The 12752-nt window shown below is 56.4% G+C and overlaps 1 protein-coding gene across 1 annotated transcript in view; it reads left to right on the forward strand.

Moving 5' to 3' along the window:
• Nucleotides 1–12208, forward strand: part of NRXN2 (neurexin 2) — a 93349-nt gene extending 81141 nt beyond the window's left edge. The window contains exons 21-22 of the mRNA XM_006911330.1: nt 10589–10643; nt 11322–12208. Coding sequence (XP_006911392.1) covers nt 10589–10643; nt 11322–12208 — 942 coding nt within the window. The remainder of the gene's footprint in view (nt 1–10588; nt 10644–11321) is intronic.
• The last annotated feature ends 544 nt before the right edge of the window (nt 12209–12752 follow it).

The raw sequence follows: 12752 nt of genomic DNA on the forward strand, positions 1-12752 counted from the left end.
GGATTTTCCCTAGAAAGATGAGTAACTGCAGCTCCCATGAGTCCTGGAGGAGGGAGGATGGGGAATGCAGGTTTAGGAACGACAACTCTCATCAGCTCTTTGGTCCAGAACTACAACTCCCATCAGCCCCTGGGCCTGGTGTTCTGTTGGTCACTAGCGGAGGAGGAACCCTCCTCATTCCCAGTCTCAGGGTGGCGGCTGGACTTTCTGCCCGGGCTGCCAGGCCAGGCTGGGGCAGTTGCTGCACAGCAAGTGTGCCCAGCAGTGAGCTGGGTGGGAGGTACCTCTTGGTCAGCCGCGTGGTCCCCTGGGGAGATTGGGACCTGAGGTCTGGCCCAGATTTCTCATAGGAGAGTTGCTATCATTGGAGAGCAGGGCTGGGAGGGAAGGCATCCTGAGAGGTGACATTCCAGGCCCCTACTTGCTCCTTCCGGCTGTAGTCAAGGGGGGAGCCTTGAGGGCCACCTGAGAAGCGTGGGGTGGGGAGTGGTGCAGGGGCTGGAGGATTTGCTCATCCGAGTGGGTGGCCAAGAGGAGCTGAGGTCCTGGTGTTTGAGGTTGGCAGTGAGGGTGGAGGAAGGACTGGGGGTGGCCAGATTTCCCAGCAGGGAGCGTGGGCCTCGGGGGCAGCCTGGACGAGCCCGTGAGAGCAGACATTCCCACGCTTGGGGTCCCAGAGACTTTTCCCCCTTACCGTGCAGTGAGTGGCACCTGGGCTGTTGGCACCAGAAGGCTGGAGGTTGCGGCAGGTACCTGTAGGGCTGGCGAGGTGATGTGGTAGCCGAGGTAGGCAGTGTGACCTGGATGCACACTGTGACTCTGACCTCGAGTGTGGGCCTGAGGGGTCTGCTCTCCCCAGAGGGGACGCTCAAGCTAAGGGTGGGCTGGAACCGTGGAAGGACTGTGGCTGGAGCCAGGACTGTGGATTCTTGGGGCAGAGGCTCAGGTTCCAGAGACCAAGGACGGGAGGTTCCTAGGGCGCAGGCCTCCAGACCCAGAAGCTGAGGCCCGACTGTCCTCTGTGTCCCCCGAGTAGACCAAACCTGCGGGGGTCCTTTCCAGTGGTCCTGGGCCTTGAGGCACTGGGGGAGCTTGGGCTGCTGGGCTGGAAAAGCCTCCCTGTCCACAGCCAAGGGCCTGTGCTTTCTGGAACAGACACCCTCCACTGTGGGGGCCCCTCTGCTCAGGGGTGCTCCCTCCATCTCACTGGGCGATCGGGACTCAGGAGCGCACCCCTGCACTCCTTCGGGAGGCTCGGGGCCTCCGGCCCCTTCAACACCGCACTCCGCCTTCTCTCCGCTCTGTCCCTCTGACTGGTCACTTCCTGGGATTTCCCGAGGGTGCGTGCACACAGCAGACTCTAGCCCAGGCCTGGCAGAGTGGCCGTGATGGATGGATGGCCCCAGCGGAGCCCCGGGATAGGGCTCTGAGGACAAGGGGCTGTGTGGGTCATGAGGAAAGGGTGCTGCTTGGCCCCACGACATATGTTCTCATGCGTGTCACCGTGCTCAACACTGGGATGGGAGCTCCTGGGTGAGAGGTCTGCTCTCCCTGGGCCCCAGATGGCCACCACGCAGGGACGAGCAGCACGCACTGGGCCACACCGGGGCCACGCTCTGTCAGCCGACGTTCTAGCTTCCCAGCCCCAGCCCCAGCCCCAGATTTTGTTAGGGGCCCGGCGTGGGAGAAGGGAGCGAAGGGAGGAGCCTAAGTGGCCACACTGATCGCTGGGCAGATCTTCCTGGGAAAAGGGCCAAGTACATGATGGGAGGATGGAGGGTGGAATTGGAATTTGGAGAGGTCGGTGGGCCAGCCTGGTACCCAGCTTTAAAAATAAGGGGGCAGGAAGGCAGAGTGCTCGCCTGAGCCCCCAGAGGAAACTGACAGAAGCCACAGCTGTCCCCCACATTTGTACTTTCACATTCGTGCCACTTGAAATGCTTAAAGTTGGATTCTCATCCTGGTGGGAGGCCAGGCAAGGACCAAGATGACTCCGGCATCCCCCAGGCTTATCTAGACCATGCCACCCGCTACTTGGTGTCCCCCCTCTGCCCCCAGGACAGGGGGCTTTTTCTCTAGCAGAGGCCAGGCCTCCTTGGGCTCCAGGGTCAGTGTTAGAGGGGCTGCGCAGGGTCTGAGCCCAGAGCATTTGCATCTCTCCCACCTGCCAGACCCTCCTCTCTGGGTCCAGGTGTGAGGCCTGGGCTCATCCCTGCTCCCCACCTCCCCGTCCCCCATGACCTGGACCCCTCCACAGGCCCCAGGCTCCATAGCCCCTCCCCCGCCTTGGTGAGACCATCATCTAACACAATTACTTTACCCGAGGTTGGCAACCTGGCCAAAAACAGACACGGTGTTTAAATTCCTGTGCGTGAGAGTGCCTTTAGGGGACTGGGCACTGCATAGTTGGTAATACGACCCGCCACCCCTTGCTGGCTCAGCCAGCCGGGCCCACACATGGTGTACGGTCCTGGCCCCTGTAGGTATCTGAGTTTGTATCTGTTGAGACACACAGATGTGCACACCAGGCTCAGACCCCCAGAGACACACATCTGTATGCACATATGTCTGTATGCACACACGTATCTGACCAGAGGCACGCACATGTACATCCACATGCACGTTTACGGACCTCCCAGCAAGCTCACCCACGTGCCCACTTCCACAGGTATGCACATTCAAACTTAGAAGAGCACACGCCGTTTGTGCCCAGACCAACAGAGGCTCACACATGCTTAGACCTTAAGAAACACACACGTACTCAGAGCCCCAGAAATCTGTATGCACAGAATGGCTGCTGAAACCGACAGCAGCACAAACGTACACACACGTGCGCAGTCTCACAGAGGCACACAGGTGTGCTTAGAGCTCTAACTATATGTGCATACAGGTGTGGACTCCCAGGTGTCCACTTGCTCAGACTCACAGAGTTTCACACTTACATATGTGCTCAGCCGCACAAAGCTTCACACATGCAGTGTGTCTTAAATGCACCAAGGCGTTTGCATGTGCAAACCCACGGAGGCTCACTCACACATACGTCCATTGAGGCACACACCAGATGCTCAGAATCACATGCACATGCTCAGACTTATAGGAGCACTTGCATATTTCACTCACAGTGCACATGTACGTTCAGGCTTGAGTATGTACACACGTGTGCTCAGAGCCATTGAGGCACAGATGCACACATGCACATGTGTATGATATGAATTCGGGGAGGTGCACAGGCTCACAGAAATGCATGTGTCACAACTCCACTCAAGTGTACACACGAACTGAGACCTACAGTCACCTGTACATTATATATGTTCACATCCACTGAGATGCACGCACATCCTCAAAGGGGTGTCCTTGGGTGCCACATGTGTTCTCACGCCTACAGAGGCATGCCCATGTGTGCTGTGTGCACCTGTGTGCTGAGACCTGCAAGGAACATACATACACATTCTCAGAGGCTGCATGTGCCCAGACCCAGGGCTCCGAGCACATGCGTGCATTCGTCAGACTCACAGACCCACCCTCTCCCTCCTACAACGGCTCATGCTAGAGCCTCAGGCCCGCCTCCATTCAGACCTACAGAGGCTCATTTCTGCACGTATGCCCATGTGCTTGGAGATGCACACCGGGCTCAGGCGCCTGGAGGCATGCAAGCACATGCTCAGTCCCACAGAGGTGCCAGTGTACATGCGCACACACACGCACACACGCACACACGCACACACTGCCCGGAGGCATGCATGCACATGCTCAGTCCCACAGAGGTGCCCGTGTGCATGCGCGCACACACACACACACACGCACACTCTCTCTCAGGTCGACCCTGGCTCACGTAGGCGCTCACAGCTGCAGGTGCGCTTACTCACATGCTCAGAGGTACCCATGCGGCTGCCTGTGGGAGGGCACACATCCTCAGACCCTCAGGCCACGGAGACGTGTTCAGACACAGTAAAATGTACGACTCTTTGTCCACACACCAGTGAGCACACACAGATGTTCAGACCCACAAGGGCGCATACACGCGTACTCAGATTCACATGAGCCCGGAAGCAGCCTCACGCACTTGCACACATGTGTACACCCCTCCTGAGGCATCCCCCCAGGCACACGCATATAAGGCCCTCAGAGGTGCCCACAGGCTCAATTCCACAGACACGTGGACACCTTTGCTCAGACCCGCACATTTACAGAGGTAAATGTCACAGAGATGCAGATGTGTTCAGACTCCAGAGTGTCTCAAGGTGATCCTAGTTGCTATAACAAATGAACCATACAACAGTCGTGGTTTTAACACATGGAAATTTATTTCTCCTTCATGTAAAGTTATAAACTCATGTTCCTGATTGGCGGGCAGCTCTTCCCCGAGCACTGATTCAAGGCCCAGTCTCCTTCCATCTTGAAGCTGCATCACCTTTGCAGAGTGACTTCCTAGGTTGCGGTGGCACGGGGTGAACAGGGAGGGTCGCGAAGGGGAGTGTTTTACGGGCCAGGCCTGGTAGGGAGAGATACATGTCTCTCCTGCCCATTGCCCTTCGGAGCTCAGTCACGTGGCCACCACTTAGCTTCCAGGAGGGCTGGAAGATATGACCTTGCTGTGCCCCTAGGAGGAAGCAGAAACAGGTTTGGGGACCAGCCAGAGATTTATTTGCTATGGTCTGGTCTTTAGGTTAGCAATGATCCATTCCACTCTTCCTGCCCCCCGCCCAGAGCACACTTACCCCTCCGCAAGGGAGACACCCCAAAGCCCCACCTAGTTAGGGCAGTGATCTCGAAGGTGAGGCTGTCTGGGAGATGGCGGCCCACTCCAACAGGTTCAGACCTGGCTCCTGCTTATTCATGTGTGGTCTGGATACCCATGAACTAAAAGCATAATTGATTTCACTGCCCACAGCCCAATACACACCCAGAATACAATGGCGGTCTAGAGACAACCACACAATAAACCACCTCCCATTCAAAAAAGAGAAGGACGAGACACGCAGAGGCTTCCAGTTCCTCTAGCAGGCGGCGATCAGCCAGCCAGCACACGGCCACAGTGTGCGAGGCTCTGCCGCCCAGTGCAAAGTCTCATCCTAAAACTCACCTCTGCCGTCTGGGAGAAACTCTCTATGTGGGCTCCTGGCGCTGCCGTCTGGAAGATTCTTCCCGGTCCTCAACCTCCATGACCATCTCTGAAGTGGTGTTAGGAAAATGTCCTCTTTGGGAGTCCCTAGAGTGTTGACAGCCCACTTCCTGCTCATGCATATTTGGGGGCCCAGAGGTTGTTTTAAATTTCAAACGGACAACCACACTGAGTTCTTTCCCAGACATCTTAAGCCCGTTCATTTCTTTGTTTCTCTGCCCGCATACCTGTCTCTCAGTCTAGTGGCGACTGTCTTGAGGGCAGTCTTAAAACCGTTGGCGAGGAGGCCATACCCTTAATCTGACCCTTGCAGCAAGGCTGAGCCCGTTGTTGAGGCGGAAGCGTCCCTGGGCCGTTGTCCCTCGAAGCCGTTTTCAGTCTTCTCTCTTGTGATTTGGGGTCTGGAAACAGTGGCTCTTCGGATACTCGCTGGCCCCATATTTCTGGGCTCTCTCCGTTCCCTTTATCTGTTTGCAGACCTACTAATTCTTGCCTGATTTTGTCTCTTTCTTGTAATATGTCACTAAAACCAGGAAGTAAAAGTCAGCACTGTCACCCTGACTTTCCTGGCACTTTCCTTTAGTGCCTCGGCCTCAGCATGGCCCGCTTTCTGGGTGGGACCCAGTGTCCTGCTGCTGCATTATATGGTTCCTCATCTGTCCAGCCGCCAAATCCGTTTCCTTGGACTGTCACACGAATGCCACAGGCTTTCGCGACACCCATTTCCTGTGCGGTATCTGTGTAAGGAACATTCGCTTCTGTAACAGATGACCCCGAAATCTCAGTGGGAGTTTCTCACTCAGGTGATTTCCTACCTGGGTGCTCCTGACCAGCAGGTGGCTCCGCCCCAAGGGGTGCCTTGAGAATCTAGGCTCCTTCCATTTTGTGGCTCTTCCATTTTCAGCATGTGGTTTGCAAAGTCACTGGAAGGAGAAAAAAGAACCTGGAGGATGGGAGGCTTTTGTGGGCCAGTACTGCTCACTGCTCAGACATATGGCCACACCTGATTGCAAGGGATTCTGGGAAATGTAGTCTCATTGCCCAAGAGAAGGAGAAAATGAATTGAGAGAAGGAGGCGTTCCCGGAAGCACACCGTGTGTGCTCAGTGGCATGTTTACATGTTCTCAGTGGCACATCCATGCATGCGTACCTGCACGCCAGCTCAGGCCCAGGCCCAGAGGTTCCCTCGCATGTACAGATGTCTGTTCAGATGAGCTGGCACACACATGGGTAGAGACATGCCTGTGCACAGAAACAGACCCTCAGAGGGTGTGTTCACCCACAGTAGCATGTTTACATGTTCTCAGTGGCACATCCATGCATGCGTACCTGCACGCCAGCTCAGGCCCAGGCCCAGAGGTTCCCTCGCATGTACAGATGTCTGTTCAGATGAGCTCGTAGAGACATGCTTAGAGACATGGCTGTGCACAGAAACAGACCCTCAGAGGGTGTGTTCCCGCACACGCACACACGAGTGCCTCCATCTCTGGCCTTGACTCCACCCTTGCTGCACTGGGGGGAGGTGGGGGCGAGGGGCACCGTCCCTCAGATCACTGTACACAGTTGCACAAGCTCTGCTGGAACAGGTGAGTAAGGGCTGAAATCTAGCCAGTGCCCTGCTTGCCGAGCCACGTGTCCTGGGCCCTGGAGTGGGACTGTGTCCACCAGGAGAACAGGATAACTTTCTCCCGTTGTGCACAGAGGTGCTGTTTGTCAAGTTGTGTGCCTGCAGAGCTGTGGCCACATCAAGAAGCTGCCTTTCTTCCAATCTACTTGAAATGCCCTGTGGGCTAGTGACCTTCTTGCTGCAGCCTCAGTTCTAGACGCCCCTTTGTGGGTGGGCACATTTTGTTTGGGAGAGAATGGGGTTCTTGGGTAGATTTATAATCAGTCTTTTGTTCCCTCAAGGCAGAAAGGGCTCAGCTTAGTGGGCCAGTCGCTGCCAGAGGCAGGGAACTGGAGGAGAAAGGATGCTCAGGAATGGCCGATGGTGTCCTTGGCCAGAATAGAATTCTCTCTAGTAAGCGAGACAAACATACACTGAAATTCAGTTTCTGAACAGAGGGTGGGTGGCATCTGTGATAAGTGCACCCGTATTTCCCAAATGCTGCTGCCTGAAATGGGGGAGGAGAGGGAGGCCACTTAGGGTCTTTATCAGACTCCCAGGTGTACCCCATCCCGATGTACGCCCTTGACGTGGAGCTGGACCCAGAGTCCCAGGCACCAGCATCTTCATGAGTCTGTACCCCCAAATGCTGAGCGAGAAGGGTGACCCTAGTTGGACTTTCACAGGAGTCTCTAAGGGGTCCACCCCTCTTCCAGGCCCTGCTAGATTCTCACCAGGGCCAGCATGCCTGATCATTCCTGGACCGGTGTATGACCCCAGGGAAACCCAGTACCCATGTTGTATGTGACTTGTCTGCCACAGAGGCCAAGCCAGCTCGAGTGAGCATCAGGGAAGGAATTCAGCGTGGGGTCTCCAAAGCACGTTATCATGTGGAGATATCTTGGTGAGGGGTGTGGGGAGGAAGTGGTGTGGGAGTTGGATGTGCAGGGCCACGAGCAGGGGGCACCAAGGGGCAGTCGTGGCAGTGTAGGGGCCGTGGGTGAGGGCTGGACACCCTCAGGAGGTGCTATCAAAGAGGGCAGATAAAGGCCCAGAGAAAGCCCCCAGAAAAGCATAGGCCAGGCTGAAACCCAGTATATAGAAACCAAGAAGAAACTGGGGTTAAAGGGCTGGGGGCGTTCTGGAGACGGAGAGACTGCACAGGTGGAACCTGGGAACCTGTGTGTCCCAAGGACCTAAAATACCAGCAAGTTGGGGCAAAATGGTTGCGAGAGTCTCAGGCCAGGCAGGACTGGTCTGCGGTCCAAGGCCTGAAGCTCCTCCACACTCTGTTCTAGCCGGGACTGAGAAAGAGGATAGGGAGCCAAGGTCTGTGTCCTCAGCAGCCTGATCAGCCTCTCCTGGGCATGATACATCTCCAGCAAGGGCCTCCTGGTCCTATGCCCTGGGCCTGGCATTCTGCTGGGGCCAGCTGGTTGAGGACCACAAGCCCTGCCTAAGATAAGCCTTGATTCTGAAGTTTCTAGGAGTAACTGGTGGCCCAGGCCAAGATGTGAGTGAGAGCTGGGCCCGTGGAGCAAGCAAGGCTCCTGCCAGGCTGAATTCTCAGCAGGGCCTGCTGCCCGACGGGGTATGGGTGGGGGGTGGGAGGGAGGAAGGATGTTCAGAACCCAGCTGCTCTAGCCTGTAAGAGGGGCTTTCACCTCCCCTCCTCAGAGGAAATGCTTGATGAGTATGTCTTCCCTTCCCCGGTTAAAACACAATGAACCCCCACTCTGTGCCAGGCCCAATGCTGGGTGCTTGGGAGACAGACAGATGGGCCTTAGGCCTTTCTTGGCAGTGATTCCAAACTTAGTCTTCCTGGAAGAGGAGATGTTTAGCTAGATTCAAAGGATGAGTGAGATACCAGATCTGTGAAGACCGCGCCCTGCAGAGACCAGGGGGAAGGTGTTCTGAGCAGAAGACAAAGGTCAGGAGGAGGCAGATGGTGCGGGCTAGGAGTGAGGACCCCAGATGTGTTTAGGGCCCATGCAGGGAGGGGAGTCCTACCTTAATTGGGACCAGGATGCCACCATGCAAATGGCTGCTAGCCTCCTCCCCATCGCTGAGAGCTGCATTTGTCCCTTATCCAGGAACCAGGGTGCTGGGCCATCCTTGGCGGGTGTAAGCTCACATGGGAATGGGAGGACAAATCATGTTCATCGGTCCATGAGAGCCAGGCCTTGGCCTCACCCTGGGCCTGGAGCCCAATACCTTAATTTTATAGATGAGGAAATTGAGACCCAGAGAGTGAAACTTGCCCACAGTCACACAGGAATTAATGACAACATGTCCATGGCCTCCCAGGTTAAGGTAAGAGAAGCTGCCTGGCAGGTTACTATAGACATGGGGAAGATGAGTCAGGCCTTCCCCAACCACCAAGAGCCACAGAAGGACTGGCCAGTCTGTTTGTTCACCTAGCCTGATACCTGGTGACCTTGGGAAGTTCTGCCCGCCCCAGGCTTCAGCATCCTCTTCCATAAAAAGCTGGGTTGGGTGGTCCCAGCTCCACAAAACATGCTTCTCTGCTCTTGGCCAAGTTTTTCAGTGTGGCTGAGCCCCCGGAGGGCCGGGAGCCCTGGACTTCACAGTCTGGGGTTCAGGTGAGTCCCCGCCCATTGGGAGATTGGAGCTTGTTGGGAAGAACAGCCTGAAGAATCCAGCAAAGCTGCAAGTTCAATAACAAGATTTTGGCTGGGGTCGGCTCATGAGGCCAAGGACGACTCTGCCAGATTGCCGGAGCTTGTGATCTGGAGGGTCAGCGGAGGTGTTTAAACAGCAGCACAGCAGCTGGCCTGGCTGCAGTGCGTCAGGCGGGACCTGGCAGTGGAGCCCTGGGATGCTTCCTGTGGAGGGCTTGGAGGGCTTGTGGTGTGATCTGTGAAGACCGCGCCCTGCAGAGACCAGGGAGAAGCATTCAGATGGGGGCAGGGCTTGGGCTGTGCTGGAGAGAGAGCTAGAGAGAAAGCCTCTAGCTCACACCAGCCTCCTAGAACTAGACTCCAGCTTCCTTCCACCCTCGACGGGTGGGTTGTGGTACTTTGGTTTGAGAGGAGGCCCAGTGGGCTGATGAGAGTTGTAGCTATTGACTCAGGGGCTGATGGGAATTGTAGTCCACACCCCTCCGAGGGCTAACTGGGAGTTGTAGTTCTCACTCTTTGGGGTTGATGGGACTTGCAGTTTCTGTTCAGGGGACCCCAGTTATTAGACCTAGGGAGAGAAGAGACCTAACTCCCCCCACCACCCCCAAAGCCTTCCTCACTAGTTCCCCTGGGCCCTAAATTAGCAAGTGCCTCCTTCCCAGATGGCTGTGTATGTATTTTTTTCTTTTTTTGATTTCTTCTTCTTTCCGTTGTTTTATTATTGTTTTAACAATAATAAGAGAGCCAGAGGCACTCAAGCCCTGGCCAGGTCTTGGCGGCCCATGGGGGTTCTGGGGAGGGGGAGGGGGGAAGTCAGTGGGGGTCAGAGGTGGAGGGTGAAAAAAGAGAAAGTTGGGGAGTTAGGGATAGCTCAGGAATGCGCCCCTGCCCCTTCCCTCACTCACTCCCTGCCCCTCCTCACCTCCCTGCCTCTACATGGCTTCTCACTACCCTTCCCAAAGTCCCGGAGGACGAGAGCCTCCTCCAGTGTGTCTGTCTCCTCCTTGCCCACCCTTCCTCATGGACCTCGTCACCTCCCACTTTCAATTTCTCCTCCCCACATGGCCGACTTGCAAAGCTCCTTTCCATACCATCTCCTCCCAAGTCCTCTACCCCTGTGGCAATTGCTACATAGCTGCCAGGTCGCGTACCTCTTCCCCAAGCCCTCCTTCCCACCGACCACCCTCCGCCCTACATGCTGACACCAACTGCTAACAGCTCCTCACTGCCAGCCTGCACTGTGCGGATCTCAGCTTTGTTAGTTTAACGAGGGGTGAGGGAGGAGAGAGAATATTTAGGAGGAAGCAAGATGTCCAGGGAGAGAAGAGCGAGGGAGGGAGATACCAAACAGATAGGAAACGTTGTGCGGAAAAGTTGTTTTTTCTTATTTTTTTTCCGGGAGAACCCGCTTACACAGCTCTGTTTGTAATTTTTTTCTTCATGCTAAAATCACACGGCCTATTTGTTGATGTAAGTTGCCTGAATTCCGTGGTATGCTATCTTCTTTTTTAAAAACAAAAGAAAAAAAAAAAAACAAAAGCAAAAAAAGAGAAATATCTAGAAAAAAAACCCTAAAAGATATTGTCGTTAGGTTTGTTTAAATGCTGCTCTTGTATCTGTTTTTAAAGCCTTAAACCAGTAGAGTTTTTCTTTCCGTTTCTTTTCGATTTCCTTTCCTTTCTGTTCCTTTTGGTTTCTTAAGACAAACAAAAGACCAAAACCCAGAGAGCCACAGAGCCCGTGCGTGGGGTGCCCAGGGCATCCAGCCGCTGCCCGCTTAAAGCGCAGTGCTCCGGCCGGCTGGCGGGCGGGCGAAGCCCGCTCTAGTCTCCGCCAAAGCCAATTGGAACCGATTTGGGTGTGTGAGGCTGTTGTTTCTCTCTCTGTGGCGGCCGCCTGCGCCCTGGCCCTCGCTGACGCCTTCTCTTTTCTCTTCTCTCTCTTGTTCTAGGAGGAGAGTTAATATTGCCCATTATCACGGAGGACTCCTTAGACCCCCCTCCCGTGGCCACCCGATCCCCCTTCGTGCCCCCACCCCCCACCTTCTACCCCTTCCTCACGGGCGTGGGGGCCACCCAAGACACCCTGCCCCCGCCCGCGGCGCGCCGCCCACCCGCTGGGGGCCCGTGCCAGGCTGAGCAGGACGACAGCGACTGCGAAGAGCCCATCGAGGCCTCGGGCTTTGCATCCGGGGAGGTCTTTGACTCCAGCCTCCCCCCCACGGACGACGAGGACTTTTATACCACCTTTCCCCTGGTCACGGACCGCACCACCCTCCTCTCTCCCCGCAAACCCGCTCCCCGGCCTAACCTCAGGACAGATGGGGCCACGGGCGCCCCTGGGGTGCTGCTAGTCCCCTCTGCCCCAGCCCCAAACCTGCCAGCGGGCAAAATGAACCACCGAGACCCGCTGCAGCCCCTGCTGGAGAACCCACCCCTGGGGCCCGGGGCCCCCACGTCCTTCGAGCCGCGGAGGCCCCCTCCGTTGCGCCCCGGCGTGACCTCCGCCCCCGGCTTCCCCCATCTGCCCACAGCCAACCCCACGGGGCCTGGGGAGCGGGGCCCGCCGGGCGCAGTGGAGGTGATCCGGGAGTCCAGCAGCACCACGGGCATGGTGGTGGGCATCGTGGCGGCCGCGGCGCTCTGCATCCTCATCCTCCTCTACGCCATGTACAAGTACCGCAACCGCGATGAGGGCTCCTACCAGGTGGACCAGAGCCGGAACTACATCAGTAACTCGGCCCAGAGCAATGGGGCGGTGGTGAAAGAGAAGGCCCCGGCGGCCCCCAAGACGCCCAGCAAGGCCAAGAAGAACAAAGACAAGGAGTATTACGTCTGAGGCCCTGGCACCGCGCCCCACTGCCAGCTGCCCCTCCCGGGAGGGCCCGAGAGGAGGGTGCGGCCCTCTCCCTGCCAGGGCCCTGGGGACCCACTCCCTTGGCTGCCTCAGACTTCTCTCACGAAGAGGAAACGCAAAAAAAAACAAAGAAAAAGAAAAAAAAAAAAAGGAAAACCCCGCGATCGTCCGCTTCCTCCTGCTGCCAGGGCCGCGGTACCATCAGCCCCGGGGCTGGCGGGCCCCCTCCGCTCTGCGCTCCCGGGCAGGGCACGTGCTCACGGCCCCGGGCTGATTTATTTTTTTAAGGGGGGTAGTTTTATTTTGGTGGGGTTGGGCGGGAAGGAAGGCTGGGGGTTTTGTAAAGTGTCCACTACTCGTCCCGTTAATTTTCCTCAATTTTTCTTTTTCCTCCCTCTGTCCCTCCTGCCTTCCTTCTCTTCCAAGCCCTCCAGTCCCCACTCCAGGCTTGCTGTGTCTCTCCGTCCCCACCCTCCTTCCCACTTCTTTTTTTGTGTGTGTCTAGTTTCTCCCTTCCTTTCTTCCC

Source organism: Pteropus alecto, unplaced genomic scaffold, assembly GCF_000325575.1.
Source record: "Pteropus alecto unplaced genomic scaffold, ASM32557v1 scaffold43, whole genome shotgun sequence".
In the NCBI taxonomy this organism is placed as follows: Eukaryota; Metazoa; Chordata; class Mammalia; order Chiroptera; family Pteropodidae; genus Pteropus; species Pteropus alecto.